General features: G+C 35.2%; 1 protein-coding gene across 5 annotated transcripts in view; it reads right to left on the bottom strand.

The window, feature by feature from the left end:
- Nucleotides 1-18,810, bottom strand: part of RNF180 (ring finger protein 180) — a 67,229-nt gene that overhangs the window by 38,052 nt on the left and 10,367 nt on the right. For all 5 annotated transcript variants that reach the window (XM_064403050.1, XM_064403048.1, XM_064403049.1 and 2 more), the window contains one exon: nucleotides 16,672-17,616. In XM_064403050.1, the coding sequence (XP_064259120.1) occupies nucleotides 16,672-17,616 (945 nt within the window). The remainder of the gene's footprint in view (nucleotides 1-16,671; nucleotides 17,617-18,810) is intronic.

Genomic DNA, 18,810 nt, shown 5'->3' with positions numbered 1-18,810 from the left:
ATTGTACAATAAAAATACGAAACCATTATAATACTATGTTACATGACATAGACAAGTTTTTAATAGTTCTTCAGCCTTCAATCACAGTTCATTCATGTTGCTCCTTACATTACTGTATGTAAGCTTTGAGTTTCAGCAGTTATTTTCTCAATGCCAGAAGAGACTAATTCATATTAAGTGCTTTAAAACATTATGTAAAAAGATCTTGTCAAAAGCCCAAACCAATTCTGTAATGCAATAAAACCCAGTGAAATTTTTCTTCTTTTTATAAAACCCATTACCACATGTCCCCCAAACTAAGATGAAGGAAATCAGTAACAGATAACATTGGAAAGGAGATTATGAACTTGTCTCTAGATCTGTACTACATACCTGCTTACATTAGTTCAACCTGTGCTCTTCCTGGAACCAAATCTAGTCACTAAGATACTCCCGAGAATGCAAATATAACACATCAACACAGATTCTGATAAATTAATGCCAAAATATGATGCCTGCCTTGTCTCTAGGTGTTGTAGATGTCCAATGACTGGTCACTTTCTGAGTGTCTAAATGTGGTACAAACAAAAATTAAAATCAAATAGTGTAAACAATGCATCACTGCCTTGTAGCAAGGACACTTGGAAAAGAAAGGACTTCAGACACTGCCCTTGACAAAGAATATGACTTTTTTTCATTTTTCCCAGGAAGAACATTTAATTTTCTGTGTTTACAACAAAAGCACATAATCTGACAATTGAAATGATACCGTTTTCTAGGTGTGTATTTCAAAAGGACAATCTTGCAGAAGTTTAAAAGGTATACATACTAACATCAAAGAGATGCTAGTGTCTCATTTCTCTCTTTACACTCATTTATAGAACAAATACCATCATTTAGCTCTCCACTTGTATCAAACGAGATTACTTTATAATGGAAAAAGTTACTTTATAATGGAAAAATACTGTCAAATATTATTTTATAAAATGTGCAGCTGTACACATAGTAAAAATGGTCATATGGCTATCTGATATAGTTCCTTCTTCTAGAGCTGCAATTCTTGTAAGAATTCAAAGTTAACAAGATTCTTAGAAGAACTATGACTCACTTCAGTTAAAAATTATAACAATTTTTACAAGGCATAAAGAATCCAGGAAAAATTCTCAGAGAACACAGGCTCTCCAGATTTGAGTATAGCTGTTTTAACTTCAGATTTCAGTATGGCAAAACAAATGTATGTTACTATCAGAAACTATCCTTATAGCGTTTGCTGTTTATGGTCCTAGGCAGTTAAGTGTGAATTTGTTTTACCCAATTGACAAAGGTTATTTGCCAATTAAAGCTTTAAATAAAATTACTTATTTCAAAGATATTTGCAACAGTAACCCAGCAAACAATAAATCTCTTGAAATTTAAAATCTATTACCTGAACCAGAGCCTCTTAAAAACTTCTGATAATATGTATTTTTAGTTTTAGATTATACTGGTTTTGAGCATACTGATTTATGAATATCAAAATCAGATATTCACTTAAAATCTTCAAATACAGATAACAGCTCTGTGCAAGTATACATTGTAATTTATAGCATAATCAATTAAAAACTATTTTACCTGTAAAATGAAACTAAATTAATAATTCAGACTGCTCCACATTACCACAATCAATGTAGCATCTTTACTGCATCTGAAAAAAATACTACATAAAATTATGATCTTCCAAATTGGAGATGATTTTTGGTTTGCACCAGGCATATACTTATATACATACATATACACAAAATTATTGCAATTGGGTAAGATGACCATTCAACCAATGTTTGGGTTTTTCATAATTTTTATCTCTTGAAATACCCCAGGATTCTTAGTGCTCCAATGAGGTACCTACACGGTACCCAATACTCTCAAAGAAAGTACTGCCTGGAAAATGCAACATGCTTAGTTTTGCATCTGTTCAAACTTAAATTTGAATTAGCATACCCTGGTCTTCCAGCCTCAGTATAGCATATAATTGTTCTCACACCAGTCTCTAAAAACTTTCTCCAGCTGTAATCTCACTGAACTAACTACTGGTCTTCAGAGCAGAGCCACTAAGTTGATCAGAGGGCTAGAGCACCTCTCCTTTGAGGAGAGTCTCACACAGCTGGAGTTGTTCAGCCTGGAGAAGAGAAGGTTCCAGGGAGACCTTCCAGCACCTTCCAGCACCTGAAGGGTCCTACAAGAAAGATGGGGAGGGACTTTTTACAAGAGCATACTGTGACAGGACAAGGAGGAATGGCTACAAAACAAAAGAGGGACAATTTACATCAGATATTTGGCAGAAATTGTTTACTGCGGAGGAAGTGAGGCACTGGCACAGGCTTCCCAGAAGATCTGTATCTGTCCCATCCCTGGAAGTGTTCAAGGCCAAGTTGGATAGGGTTCTGAGCAACCTGGTCTAATAGAAAGAGCCCTGCCAATGGCAGTGGGATTGGAAATATATGGCTTTTAAGGTCTTTTATAAACCAAACCATTCTGATTCTATGATTTCCAGAACACATTCTCTTTTTCAGAGAGTATTTTTAATTTTCCAAAATTTTGACATGACATTAAAAATTTTCTACAGAGATAAAATTAAAATGCAACTGACTTTTAAGACCTTGAAGTTCTCTGAAAAATGGCTGGGCAATTTTTCTGCTACCAAATGTTAAAAATACAGTCAGTTCTGTAATTCCAATTCAGTTTTAAAAATGCTTGTAGAGAGTAGTTAATTCTACAGTTAATATGCTTATGATGTACAATCATGTCCACTCAAACCAAATTTAGTACAAAGCAAGGAGCCAAAAACAAGAGTGAAAAACTGTCTTTCCTAGAATAAACTGAGGACTAAGTTCAGTCTTAGGATTCAGACTTTGGTTGCCCAACATTATCAGCATGAAGGTCATCCAGGCACGACTGCTGGGTAGGATGCTCCTTTTCATTGCTCTTGCATCATTAAGTGTAAATTAAAACGTACCCCTCTCAAATATTTTAGTATCTTACGAAACGCTGAATTCACCAGATACATAGTTTGTATTGTACTTTTGCTGTGTTGCCATACCCATTTTTTAACCCAAAAATATGCTCAGTGCCTTGTGGAAAGATTGCACAAGAATTGTGGGCAATTGCATGACTAGATGAGCAGGCTGTTCTCAGTGCCTAAGTGCTCTCTAAAGTTATAACTGTTAAATACTTTTCATTACTGAAGCGGAACAGACAGCTGGAACTGGGGGTTCAGATGTGTCCTTTCATAAATTCAAAAATAAAAACTTGTATTAATATCTTTGATAAATTATCTTCATAAATGGTAGTGTGCAGGTGCTTAAACTGTTCTTAATTAAATCGGAAACAACACATTTTTCCACAATACTGGTTCTCCCTATCCCACCTTTTCCCTGATTCATCCTCCCCACCTCCCAGGTATTTTAAGATTTCTTATATAACATAGGAAGAGATTTACTTTCACAGTTTTTAAATTTTTAAACAATGTTTTAGACTCTATTGCAGAAAGAGTAGTCCTTCTCAACACCACCCCCACCCAGTAATCCCTATAATTTCTATAGCAGTATAAAAATGCTATAGAGGCAAAATACAAACTTCCTGACCATACAGCAAACTATGTATCACTGTATATGCCATATGATTTAAGCATGGAATGTTAAATACATTAAATATATAAGGCTAGAAAATCTCAAAAGCAGATACAAAAGTCCATCTTCAAAATTTAGAGATAGAAGATGGATCAGTTTCATATACACATTATAAAGTCAGGGTTCCAATACACAATGATAATACTCTAGTCCTCAACTTAATTATTTTCACAGCAAATCAGTTCTGGATATTGTCTCATACACTTCCACTGAGAATAATTACATTTTTATAGCATCGTAAGAAACATCCAGAAGTGAAGATGATTTGCTGATAGGAAATTGTATGACTCCAAACAACCAATACTTTAACACAAGAACATTTCCTATCAAGACTGTTAGACTATGGAACAAATCAGTAGCAAAAATCAAAAGTATAAGCCATATTTTCATGTTCTAGCTCAGCTGATGTATCAGCTAATATTTATTTACCTCCAATCATATAGTTCCAACTATATTATTATGCTGGCTACAGCAAAACAGTAAACCCAACAGGATCTGATGCAGCACAAAAAGCAATAGAGAAATATTTAGTTTTAGTTTTTTTCCTCTCTGAACCAGAGCAACATGGGTCAGATGAGACAAGAGAAGCAGCCAGTTCTGGCCAGAATATTATGGGGGCTCCTTTTCATCCACTTTAACATGAAACCACCACCTACGCTGCCTACTCACGCCATCATTTAAACTAAAAAGGCAATCAGCTACTGGTGCGTTTTGGCACTGCCATGTAGTTTGAATGTGTTGGTATTTTGAACAAAGAACTGTGCAAGTTTCCCAGAATATAATTCACAAAACTAAATGGCAATAGTGTATCAGCGGGACGGTGAGTCATATACCTTTCACTGATGTTCATGCTTGACAAAAGCAAAACATAATTCCTGGAAATTTCTGGCTCAGTCACAAACATCCTCTGCCCATCCACCATTCTGACAGCCTGGTGTTGTTCCGACGGTCTCAAAAAATCACTAGTAGGAACCCCAAAGAAAGGAACATGATGCAGCATAATACAATGTCATACCTTTTATTCTTTCTTCTGCCAAAAATCTAGCTTGGTTATTAGTTGTCAAAAGGACTATTCTGTGAAGTAGCAAGGACTTTGAACTCCTAGTGAGCTTCCACAACAATGTGTCATGGAAGACACATCTTACACCACAACAGGCTCTAAATCAGGAAAGGTGAGCTACTGGCATTGAAAAGAAGTTTGTACTTCAGCACAAATAAAAAAAACCCCAAAATTTAAACAAAGCACTGCTTTGTTTCTGAATAAATTTGACACTAACCATAAAAATTTTATAAACATAAACATTCTACACTAAATTAGTGGTGTGGTGTCCTTAGAAAAATTTCTTAGATCAAACGAAAAAACAGGTGAAGTTCTTGTGCAAACTAAGGAATGGCTTCAATTTGGTTTTTACTAATATGTCTTCATTTCTTTCTTAAAAGTAAAAAGATAGAGCTAAATGAATAAAAGACACTCTCCATCCTGTGTTGCACATACACCCACAAGTTCCTGGTCTATTTCTTCAACTTCAACATAAGTGAAAATTGATGGGCATCACCCTGTTTTCTACTTAGATTTCACTGGTGTAAGTAGTCATAGTCTCCAGTGAGCTTGCTCTGTTTCACCCCATGCCCCTTTTATTTTTTATAGTCTAGCTTCACAACAAAGTACAGTACAAGCAGGGAAGGTATATGCATTTGCACTAAAGCTCCTATACCTTTTTTTGTTCCACCTTCAGCTGCAGTCCTATGCATCATAGTAGGAGAGCTAAAGAAAGAGACAAGAGACAGCTAAAGAAAAAAACCCCTGAACTTATTTTCTTAGGCTAAGTGGTCTCACTCTTGGATTCTAGAGGCACAGTTTGTCAATGAACTTCCAATCAGCTCTGCCTGTGCCAGGTCTCTTCCCTCTCCACACATAAAGGATTGCTTACAAACTAGAATGGGACACAAAGGAGTGCAGACAGTGATGCTACGTTTGGGTCATAATTCACTAGCTGAGAGGTTTTGCTTCAGAGTTTCTATAACTATGGCATTAAAATGGAACAGTTCACATTCCATACACCATGTGTAGGTTTGGAAAATACTGACAACGTTTCTTATGGTATCCATTTTGAGATAGAAGAATTATTTTCTTCCTCTATGTGCAAAATTCCATTTTCTGCCTATTTTTTCCTGAGGAATGACTTGAACAATTGAATGCTATGTACAATAAATGATAATAAAAAGCACACTGCATACAAAAGTAAAGCAAGTCTGTTCCGACAGCACATGCACAACCATATTGAAAAATTACAAAAGATTGATGCAAGAAAAGTGTAAAAATACCCCAAGGTATTTCAAAGTTCAAATAAGAAATTGAAGATAAAATGCTGAGAAAACACATGAGAATTCAAAAAAGCAGCTGCAGTGGTCTAAAGTCTTCTGATATGGCGTCATGTACAGCATATGGAAGGGCAAAAAAGGCAAACTGCTGCCAAGAACACAGGTAGAATATTAGGTAGAGAAACTTAGGACAGATAAATTGATACTGTGATCACATCTAATAAGATCACTGGATGTACTGAGATTCAAAATGCCAAATGAAATCTGTCAAGAACTGACAACAGAAGCAAGGGAGCAATGTATTTCTGTAGCTGTAACTGATGAAATAGTGGTATAGATAAAGAGAAACAGAGAATCATATAATGTTCCTCTAGAGACAACAAGATGTTCACTGCTGCTGCCCCTAACAGGTTTTACGTAAGTTCATTAGAGAGAAATGCAGAGAACAAGTGGGAGCCCCTCTTAGCACTCTGGCTGAGCAACTGCATTCTACTGCATCTCTATAAAGTACGATTATATTATACTAATAGTGGCTCAAGTTAAGCCAAAGACATCCTCAAAACATTCTGTCCCCACTGTGTTGGGTCACATACTATACCTTCCACATCTATCCCAAAAATTCAGTACTGTGCACACATTTATCTTGAAACAGTTTCAATGCACTAATCAATATTGCATTTATACCTAAGGTAAAGGGAATTGGGTTACTTTTGGAACAAAAGGAATCCAAAACACGCACATCCCCACAGTGGTTAATACCGTTCTAAATGTGGATTCTATAGATTAACAGATTTCAATCCAGAAAGATTAATCTAGTAGTAATTCTAGTACATTATTTATATCCTCCTAAACAGCCTTTAGAAACCAGATCAGTCTGTTGTGCTGCGCTGCAGATGGAAAGAGCAGAATATTGTCTCAGCAACTGCAAAAATGGTGTTCTGCCTTTCAGTTTAGTGGTTCCCTGATGAAGAGAATTGATTATCTAGCAGAATTCTTTCTGTTCAGCAGTTTTTCTAATGCATAAACAGAAAATTCAGTTTGCTAATACACCAAAAGCAGTACTCCTCTTTACTGTAACATAACTGACACTCAATTCAGTCTGGATTTCGGACCCACCTCAAAAGAAGGACTACTTAATAGTATATGCTGTGTCATTATACAGCCAAGAGGAACTACCAGGTCTATCCATGTCTACTCTTCACGTTATTTTTCTACAGCCTTGTCTGTCCTGTAGAAACTGAGATGGAGCACCAAACCCACTTCATGGGTTTTTCTGGAAAAATGCAAATTAAAAAAAATATGCAATTGCCCACATGCAATGCTGTCTTTTTCTCTTTGCCATTCTAGAATCCTATTTTCCAATACTGTCAATAAAACAAACAAGTAGTTCTCTAAACCACATATTTTATATGCATCAGAGTAGATGAATAAAAGCAAAATAATCTCACTGAAAAGCAGCAGGTCCTGTGCAGGAGGACACGTTGCTTATGGATGTGCCAGTGCTGACTGTTCTGCTGCAGTGGGGCTTGAGGTCTCCAGGTTTTTGCCTTATGACTTGTACCTTTCCCTATCATGAAGCTCCGGTACCGTATTTCACACAGAGCATTTATGAATCTCCTATGTATATATATATACCTAATTTTCCAAAATTTCCTAAATATTAGCAACTATTTGAATAAAACTTACCAAACCATAAATTGTAGCTGGAATGAAAAAAAGACGGCAGAAAACATTGAGGAAACGCACAAAAAGGAAGATTGTAAATTCCTTTTCCTACAAATGATCAGCCCACATTTTTTAGCTTTTTCGAGAAGAATGACTGGCATGCAGTTTTTACCTTCTTCTAAGAATCACAAGTGTAATGTTTCATGCCATTCATGCACATTTGTTAGTTGTTTTTTTAACAAACATTTTGCTACATCTAATTGGAGCACAGTCAGAATGCTACAGAGTCATCTATTCTTTCCAATTCAGGACGCCTACTCAATGTAACACTCCACATTGCCTGGTTTCTTTCACTATTTAATATATTTTACTTCCTTCACCACGTCTGACCTTTTTGATGTTTTAATCAATGTTACTTGCTCTGTTTCTTATTAATTAAATAATTTTCATTACTTATTTTCTTAATTTGTAAATTACTTGGCTTGAAAACTACTATGACAAGAAAAACACTGAGATAAGCAGACAGATGGAGTTTTGTTTTTCTAGTAAAGAGCATTTCAGAGTTGCACTATAATTCTAGCTCTCCTCTTCCTGAGACATACTAATTTTAACCTGAAAATTGAAACTGAGGTATTCTAGATTACATATATTTTTGATTTTCTAATTTTACTTTTTACAAAGTCCCTGAAATTCTTGTTTTTGCACATTCTGTGCGTGTGTGTGTTTGTTTTTGTTTAGTCAGGGTTTTTTTTGGTTAGTCATTTCTCCAATTTCTATAGATCTTTTGCCAAAACATGAATTAAAATTTTCGCATTTTTGGAAGAAAGTGAGAATCATCTTTCTTCACCAGTTGCTTCCCCTCAGTTTCTTTTAGGTAAAATCCCATTTTAGTTCCCAAGCTGGTAGCTAATTATTTTCAATTTGCTTCAGAATCTGTATTAGCAGTGCACTTTAGCAAAAAGTCTAAATCCAAAGCAGAACTCAAAATAACTTTTAAAAGCTATTGAACAAAATACAAATGAAAGAAATAATGCCATTACTTTTGAGAGAAGCATCAAATTATTTATTTAGTTGAGTGTTCATAATGTCAAATATTTATTTGATAGTACATAGTTCTACTAATCATACAAGACTGATTAGTCTAAGCAGTGCAATCTCTCCTCACACTCCAGACAGAAGATGATGAAACATACAAAATATGAAAATAAGATATTTTCAACTTTTTGACCTACAAATATTTAGATGTGATTAACCTTTCATCAAAGTTTTAGATTTATTTTTTTTTTAAGACTACAGGGAGAAAGCCTTGTCAAATGAGTAAGTTTCTTCAGACTGGTAGCATTTTCAAAAAGTTAAGATCTTTAATGAAGATCTTTCATTAAACTTCCCTCATTTTCAATACGTCCAAATGTTTTCTTGCTCATACTCCACTCTATAGCCTTTAGAATCAATACATCCTATCTCCTAATGCTCAAATGAAAGGCAAAATAACTTTAAATATAAACTTTATTACAAATTACTAATAAGGGGAAGTGACAAATCTTTAGCATTTTTACATGAAGCACATAAACTCTTGAACGCAAATTAAAAGAGAAACAAAACCCCCACATTCCATCCCCCATAATTCTAAATTGTAGTAAATGTGAAGCATGTTTAGCTAAATAATCTGTGAAGGAAATCATTCCCTTCTGATGTGTAATCATTGTAATTTAGGTGTTGATATAAAACATTAGCAAATCACAAACCATTATAATTTAAGTGTTGATAAAAAACATTAGAGGATCATGTGATATCAGAAAAAGCAGTGTTTCAAATAAAATCTTGGCAACAGCTAGCTTAAAAAATGACATCACAGCTTTATAGACATAAGGGTGTTACATCATAGCATAGGAAACTTTTGTTTTATCTAACATTTTTGTACAAACTTGTTTTTTGGACATTCTTATGCCCGAAAGACTGCCAGCTTCTTTAGCTGTAAAAGTAGGTGCTATCTTTCCTTACTTCTGAATTATTTCCTTAATTTTGAAATGCTGTTACCATACACCACCTCTTCAGTATTTTGCAGTACTATATACATGAAAATTACTTTCTCGAATTTGTTACTTTAACTTTGCCATTTCCTAGTAAAATCACTGATTGTCTGTCAACTGCAGGAACAGTTTGTATGAAATCTGATCTGTTCTGTTACCATGATGTCTCTTGGATGTATACAATGACTTTTGCTCAGTGACTGCTTGCATAATGAAAGAACTGTAAAGAAAAAAACTTATTTTTGGATAGCATTATTTTCTCCCAGAAGAGATGATGAAAAAAAATGCTTTGGAGTTAAATATCATTAAAGTTAATGAGAGGTTGTGGATTAATAACATTCATAGACACATTGACTGCTACAAAGCATGAAGAAGTAGCTGTGGTTTCCTTATCCCTGGAAATGTTCAGGGCCAGGCTGGATGTGATTTGAGCAACATGGTATACTGGAAGAAAGACAGAGGGGCAGAGGGGTGAAAATGAGATTAAGATCCCTTCTGATCCAAACCATCCTATAATTCTGATTCTGTGAAATAGTAAAGAGCTTTAATTCTCCCAGATGTTAGGAATTTTTTATTAAAAAAAAAAAAAAAAAGAAAAAATTGGGGAACCAAGCACTCAGATTTCCATACAAGCCACCTTTAATTTACCTCAGTTATATGTACTCAGAGAGTTGTTTAATACCCTGAAAACTAATCAGAAATACAAAACCCACTCAAACTCTTAGTCATTGAGAATGAGTCAGTAACAATTCATAGAAAGGAACAACTAGGAGCACAAAATTTGGGGTTTTTTTTGCAAAGTTCTCTCCTTACTGCATATTTGATGCTGTTCTTCTGGTTATACACAGTAAAAATCGTAATATGAAAGCACTCTTGTATTATTGCTCCTACCACTGTTGAACTTTGATTTTCATCTGCCAAAAAGCATCTTACGTAACTGCAATTTAGTGTGTTCTTCACTCTATCAATGTAATAAGAATTCCTGCTGAATTTATGGGATTCACCTAACCATACAATACTGCAACCTACTTCTGTGAACAGGTCATTGTCTTTCTCAGCTAAGAGACTGAAAATTTCATAAATTCTTATGATCTAAGTTGTCTGTAAGCTTCTAGAGAAACTAAAATAATAGTTTCTAACCCTTACAGTTCATAAAAGAAAAAAGTGTAGAGCACTTCTATGGCTCTAGGCTGGTCATCAGTATTTTCTTAGAATAACAATCAATAGAGCATTGGAACAGCAGCAAAGATTCTATGATTATCTAGTGAAAAAACACACTGGTTTTTGGTTGTTGTTTTTCTTTTTTTTCCCCAGACAGCAACAAAATATGTATTTAATTTCAATGGGCTGTTTCTCTCTTTTGTTGTTTTCATTCAGCAAGATACAGTGCCTGTGAGGATGGATCAGATCTTTTTGTGGCATGGGACATTACCCCAGCCATTGACCCTTTGGGTTTTGTAGCACTGTGAGTACATTATGACTTAAGACAAAGGTGGCTGCAATTGCAGACCTTCTGTGTCCCTCTTCAGAAAAACTACACATTACCAAGGATGCAAGAAAAGCACAAATATGTCAGTGAACACTATTGTATCTTAGCATTCTGAACACCAATGCTGGCCTGGCACAGCAAGTAGCAGATGATCCCCTCTGTCTTTTGCAAGATGGACACAAAATGAATAACAGCTCCTGTAATTTCACTCTGCTGTGATCATTCTATATATCCTAAAAGAATTTTATAGACAAGCATCTAAGTAACCTATATTTCATTTAAATTAAGCAATAAATTCACAGCACAGCCAGCTTTTTTGGCCTTAATTAGAGCTACTATGACAGTGCAGCTACACTATACTCCAGTCTAAATAATGTAGCTTCAAGATGATCATAAAGTATATTAAAATATACACAGACAATCCTGATATACTGTTTCTATCCAGCAGCATCCTGAGCAATTTTCCCTCCTTCCCAACACAAGTATTGCTTACAACACAACTCATAACCAAATGCAAGCAAAGGTTCTTCCTGCAAATTTGCAAAACTATCTACTCCACTTGTTATTATTAACACCAAGCTGTGTAGAAGACATGTCAAATAGTAGAAGATGTCAGGTCAGAAAATACCCTTAGCTGTAATCACAAATAATGGCATTAATACATTGCAGCTAAAAGTAATTAAAACTCTAAAATGTTGATATTTAAATGCTTGCAACAGGAGATTCAGCTGCACCTCAGAAAACAGTAGCTGTTACACACTATTTTTACTCAGATACAACTTCCACAGAAACCACAACTGCAGTTTTGCAATAGTATGTCATGCATTTGGGCATGAATCCATCATTCCTAATACCTTCTTCTTAATCCAGTTGTAATTATGACAGAATGTGCTAATAACAAAGGTCATGTAGCAATAATAGTTATAACCAGAGCAAAAGCAAAGAGAAACTTCAGCTCATCTGCAACCCACGCCCAAAATTTATCCCCTCCTTTATTCAGGAAGTTAAAAAAGACACTACTTCATGTACCCCCATAGCCCTGTAGTGCAGTATTGCTGCTGTAAGAATAACCACTAGCTCAGCACTGACCTTGAAAGGCATCAGGGCTGAGGCTAGCCACACTTGCTGCAGCTGACTCCCCTTGCGCTGCTTGCTCCTTAGCTTTACCTTGTTTAGCTGTAACAGCAATTTCTCTAATTGACCAGATGTCTGCAGTTAATTTGGTTTACTTTTCTTATCTTTCTATGATACGACAACCAACAGTAGTTATTCCATGTATGTTTTTAGCCCCCCAGCGGCCAGCTGAGAGATCCATATGCAATCTGAGAATAAGTCTTGTTATGAGCATCATCACAGAGAGTGTGAATGAAATCCGAGTACATAAATCCATAACTAGACCCATGAAGGATTTACAATTTCAATAAAAACATGACCATGCAAGAAAAAGAACTATAAACTGTGGTGTTCATTAACAAGATACTTGCATAGCTGAAGCTAACTTTGGTTACAAACTAAACCTTGAAAGCCTAGGACTTTCACTACGAGACTCTCAGTTGCTAGAAGGTATCAGTATGAACTGGAAAACTCAAGGCTGTGGGTCAAGATAACAGGACCGTGGATGAAGTGTGGATGAACAATGCTATATATCACCCACTTGTTTATCTGGAGTTCAGATTATCACTGGGAGCATGAAAAGCAAACTGACTTTTTGGAAACTGACCACTAGCCATCTTTGTCAGATAAAACATTGATGTTTTCAAAAAGATTCAAAACAACCAGTGAAGTGTCATTAAGAACGGCAAGACTGACAGCATTTTTCCCTACAAATCAGGATCCTTTCCAAGAGGATACTGCAGTTTTGAAGCTAACTGCAGAGCCTTCCTCTACGTAAAATGATTATGAAAAAAATGCAATGTATCTGGAAAAATCATAAATTGTATTTTTTGAGATGTTCCAAAAAACTAATACAAGTTTTCTCATTAGCAAACAATGTAAACATATAAGGTACACACAAAATAGAATTTATAAAAGAAGTACTTCATCTGCTTAGCTACAGCAAACATAACAAGAATCATTACTAATATTGGCAACTCCTAGACTTAAGTAGCTGCTATCATACCCTAACAATTTACAAAATTAACACGTGCTAACAATATAATCATATCCTAACAAAAGACTAAAAATGCCCCATGAACACAGATGTGCACACACACATAAAAAATTCAAGCATCCCCTGCACAAGCATGAAGAGCCATCCTTTGCAGAACAAAGAGTTTAGAAAGCATTGGTCCCCCTACTGTTAGCTAGCCAGTTCAGTCCTGCTCCTACACCTCAGAACCTGCATTAATGCAAGCATCTGGAGGAAGTGCAGGTCAGGGGCTCACAGAATCACTCCTATGTTCAATTTAATGACAGAGCACATTCCGCTGCCACACAATGTTTATGGCTGCAGTTTGCCTTTCTGCAAGACAGAAGAAAACCTTTGACAGATAATTATCTTGTTACAAAATAAAGCAGACCTTGCACTTACAAAGAAATTCCAAAGCCTGAACAGCTTTGTAATCTTTGACTGCTCTCCAGAAAAGCTTTAATTAAAGATAAAAGTGATATGCTCAATGCGTTCGGGACATCTTTGAAAATATTTACTTAACATCAGGGTTTGGCTGCACTGAAGTACTTCTTAAAAAATACTTAAATTATATACTTCTCCTTTCCATTTATTGAAACTCTTTCACTCCATCCAGCCAGAGGGTTATGTTTTTTTACTTCATGAAGTTTTATTGATTGCTTAAACATAGGGTGTGTTAGAAATCATGGTTACAAAGTACCACAGATCAGCTTTCTATTGGAAGTACCAGAGTGTCAAAATCCACATTTTTACAAGGAGGATTGCTAGAACACAGGCAAAAAACAAACCAAAAAAACCACCCCAAACCAAACAAAAAAAACCCCCCAAAACAAAACAAACAAAAAATACAAAAAAAAAAACCAAACAAAAAAACCCCACAAACAAACAAACAAACAAACACCCAAAAAAACCCAAAAAACCCCCCAAAAAAACTTGCTAAAAAACAAGGATAGCAGACTGACATGAGATGCAAGCAGGGAACCACAGCTGCACTAGCCACATGTGCAGCTTGACACAGTCTAAGAAGTAGACCCATTTAAATATTCCATGCCATGACTGCAAACTTTCAAGGATAAAATATCCAAACCAAAGTAGCTTCTTCTGAAAGCTACTACTTGAAAGCAATCAGTTTATACACTAATTTTGAAATTTTTGTATTTTATAAACTATGCTTATTGATGAGAACAAACATTTATAAATTGCATATAGTTTTCTATATAATATTGTAAGAGACTTAAAGATCAGAATTGCCCCAAACACCATTAAGATCACCAAAGGACTCTGCTCATTCTTGCAAACCATACCACGAGGCAACTGCTCATTGGTAACCACCCTGACCCTCTGCCACCCCCATGCCTTTGTGAATTCCTGGAAATTTGGACAGTAAGTTAAATCACATGACAAGAACTAGAGATAAGATAAAGGTGTTAATATTGTCAGATTACCTCAGACTAGGAAGAGGTAAACAAGCTGGGGGAGCACTGATAATGAACACAAAGAATCCACAAGGAAAGCCAACTCAGCAACTGTGGTGACAATCAGCTTTGACTGGGTCCAGCTCAGAAGAAAGAGGCCCAATGACTCAAAAGAAGAGGAAAACTGAGTGTGGGACTAATCAGCATTGGAAGCAAGCAGATCATTTAACCAAGAGAATAGGAGAACTGTGTATCCAATGAGCATTGCCTCCTTTGTTTGCTGAAGTGTAAAAATGGGGAGAAGTTTTTGGGGGACCTTGGACCCCCACTACTGAGAAGACCAGAAGAGGACCAGTGGGATGATGTCTGGAACCACGGTTGGTGATACCTTTTTACTGTATCTTTCTCTCTCACTCTTTTTCACTCCCCTCCTCTCTTCTATTTCTTTCTATCTCTCTCTACCTCCCATTTACTGTTAAATTAAATTCATACTATTGCTTTCAGTACACGGTCTCATTTGCACCTTAATTTGGGGAGAGGCATCTCTCCAATAATCAGATCTCAACAAATGTAAGTAAAATAATGTTGGAATAGGTTAAGCATGTCTTAACAAGAAAAAGGTCTGCAAGTATCTTTCTTCCTTTTCTATAAAAATTCAGAAAATCTGTACAATGTTTTATTCTTGAAAGTAACATCTAAAGATTAAAGTGTCTGGAGAGATTGTAGGTGACATGATGAAAATGAAAAATATACATTGTGCCTTTGCATCATCGTTTCATTTACCAAAACAATGAGATCTGGAATTTTTAAAGCCATTTTAAGGATCTGGACAGCTAAGAATCTTTATAGGCTTATTAAAAAAAAACAAGTATTCACTACTAAGATAGCCAGATTCTCAGCATTTTACAAGAACAAGCTTTCAAAAGATCTCAATAGCAGTTTAAGTCTTAAAGCAAAACAAAAAGTCTTACTAAAATAGAAAGAATATATGCACACCATACTGAAAGGATCATAATATTTCCCACACCCATTACATTTTTAAGCTGGTTCTCACATATAATTGAAAGAGACACCCTCTAAGTATCTCTCTTAAATCTTGAATTCACAATGACAATCTACCCAAAGCAGGAATAATTGTTTGAGTAGATACTACTTCTCTGATTAGTTAGTAAGTTTTGCTTACCACACAGTTATTTTTTGCAGAAAATTTATGATGAGAAATTTTCTTTTAAAGGCATATTAATCATTAGTCATTCTACTAAATTTGAGAGCAAACCAAAACTGTATTAGTCATTTTATGACTGGCTTTCCTTCCCAGCCTTCCACTAAAAATTGTGACTGCTTAATGCCTTTAATTCTGTTCTGCTTTAGATGGTTTAAGAAGGAAACCATTACTGTACAATTGGTAAGAATATATAACAGTTTGTGTAAGATTTACAGACATAATATTTACCAATTAAGAACTAATATTTTAAATAGCAGTAATCAACTCTTTAATCATAGAAAAATATTTTCTTATAATATAATAATATCTTACAAGAAATAATAAAGACATGTATGAAAACATTCTTAACAATGAAGTTAACTCAAAATGCCATTAGTTTAAAGTTAGAAAATTCTGACATGGTAGGGCTCCTCATTCAGAAGATTCCAATTTTTAGTTTTTCTTTAATCCCACAGATTAAATTTCACTGTGCTTTTTCACACTTCAGATTATTATTACATCACAAAACAATAAGAAGGCCAGTGAATACCCATCATGTTTTTGACTGTGCACAGAAAGGAAACCTGATATGATGGAATTAGAAAAAAAATACAGTAGGAAGGGGTCCTACATCTTTGCTTGCCTGATACCTGGCTCTAGACAGTTCCACATTAAGGCAGTATTAAAAGACAACAACAAAAAAAAATCAGAATTATGTCTAAAAGCAAGTCAAACTTTACCAAAAAAGTAGCATAATTAATTTTAAACACTTACTTGCTTCTGTTGACATTGCTCTCGCCTTTGTTTTCTCCTCAAGCTTTTCGATTTGTTTCTTTCTCTCTTACTCAGCTTTTGGTTGAAGGAAATACTCATAGGCTTCACAAGACCACTCGGTGTGATGCATTGTTTGTCTTCTACAGCCCTTGTAGGCGAGGAAAGATTCACCACAAATGGTGACCCATCAGCAATGACACTCCCAGAAGATTGTCCAGTAACTTCAAAATCACACTCACTTTCAGTGTCTCTGTGTAGTAATGTGGTAATGGAAGTAACTTGAAATTGGTTTTGTAGTATGTCAGCCCTGGAACTATACAGATCCTGAAAAGAACTACCATCTTTCCTACTGGACTCTAATTGCAAGCTCCCTTGTATGTAAGCGGGTGGATTTCCATTTTGGCCACAGTTAAGTGTTCCCATGCAGCCAGTTTCATATAACACAGGTGACAAAACAAGTCTTTCTCTGATATTTAAATCCAAGCTATATGATCTCCTGTGAAAAGGTTTTACAGTGCATGCATCTTTTATAGGATAGGAAGAAGGGAAATTTATTTTTTGATTTAATGCCTTTAAAGGAAGTTTTTTATTTTCTATCTCATATCTGGGAGCTCTTACTTCCAGACAAAGTGCTTCTGTTAATCTTCCAGCACTATTATTACTTCTAGCTGTGTAGGAGAGCCCTTGATTTATGATTTCCAAAGTTGCAGTTACCACTTCATGGCAGGTATCCTTGTTAAAACCAGACTGAATTTTGAGAAGCAAATGTTTCTCTGATGATTTTGACAATTTAACAGAGAAAGGTGGCTGATCCTCAGTCCAAGTTTTGAAGAAATGTATATTTACTAACTGTCCACAGGAACATTCTTTGTTGCAAACAAAGTTAAAGCCCCCTAAGCAGGCCTCACAGAATGGACAGTGCAGTTTTCCAATTGTCCACTGTGCCTATTGACAAAAAGAGAAAAAAAAAACACGCAACATGTTCACTGAAAATAAATGAGCAAGAAATAATTACTGAAGTTATTTTCTCCTTTAGTAAGAGGATTTTCTTCTTGTTTTTCAAATAGAATAAAAGTCACTTCACAGCAGAAAGCAAATCCATTATAAATAAAGTTCTGGTCAAAGCTTGGCTTGCTATAGGGATAACTAATTCTAAGAAAACTAAAACACACATTGTAAAATGTACGAGCTTTGAAATATGTTTAAAATTTGTCCATAAATAGAATAATGCTGCAATACTAATGAAAACATTAGATCTTTAAAGCAGTGAAATCAATTTCCCATGTTAATCTGGAATTGGTAAGCACAGCTTCTCAGCTGAGTGTTCTGAGCACTGATACATTTCTTGCATACTAAGTACTGTGGAAGAAGATTTCTTATGAAAAGAATATAGCTTTTCACTTTGATTACCCCACAAAATTTTAAAATGATATTTGTATTTTGGTGTATGTGGCATTACAACATAATCTCTGTGCAGAAAACATGACAAATCCTTAATACTCTATATATAAGGAGACAGTTATTTTCATTATTTATAGTTCTATGAATTTCTTTTCAACCCTGAAGGCACTTTTTCAAAAGGAAATACATATCAAAGATCTATAAATGCCTACATATTAATAAAACTATTAGTCCTCCTACATGTTTAGACAACTATTAGTATTTTCAGCAATTATATTCATCTGCCAACAGTTCTGTTGAGGACTAAAGTTATGCAAGTGTTTGTAGGCTCAAAGCCCAGATGAGAAACATTATCAACTCCAGTCACACTTTACTCACTTGAGTGTCTAAAAAACCATGAATACAGAGGCTGCCCGACATTTATAATTTAAGCATTGCTCTCAGTTGCAAATGTCCTTCAAGGTGATTTGTATAGCTATGTCCATAACTGATGCTTTTCCTATTGAAAGCTACAGAAAATACCAGAAATTTAGCAGTTTCAGGAAAAAACTCAGCAACTAGTGTGGAAAAAGGGTTATTTTTCACACACAATGCTATAAGTTTTGGAAATACTTATTTGAGAAACTTACTCCTGCCTTGTGGGTTAAAACCTCAAAATTACACAAAATATCACAGATGTGTTTTTCATTGCACCTAAATCTGGACAGTTTCTTTAACTTGGAGAAAAAAGAATAGCTT

This window comes from Passer domesticus, chromosome Z (assembly GCF_036417665.1).
Source record: "Passer domesticus isolate bPasDom1 chromosome Z, bPasDom1.hap1, whole genome shotgun sequence".
Classification (NCBI taxonomy): Eukaryota; Metazoa; Chordata; class Aves; order Passeriformes; family Passeridae; genus Passer; species Passer domesticus.
The sequence above is the reverse complement of the archived record's forward strand: the minus strand, read 5'-3'. Positions and strand labels throughout refer to the sequence as shown.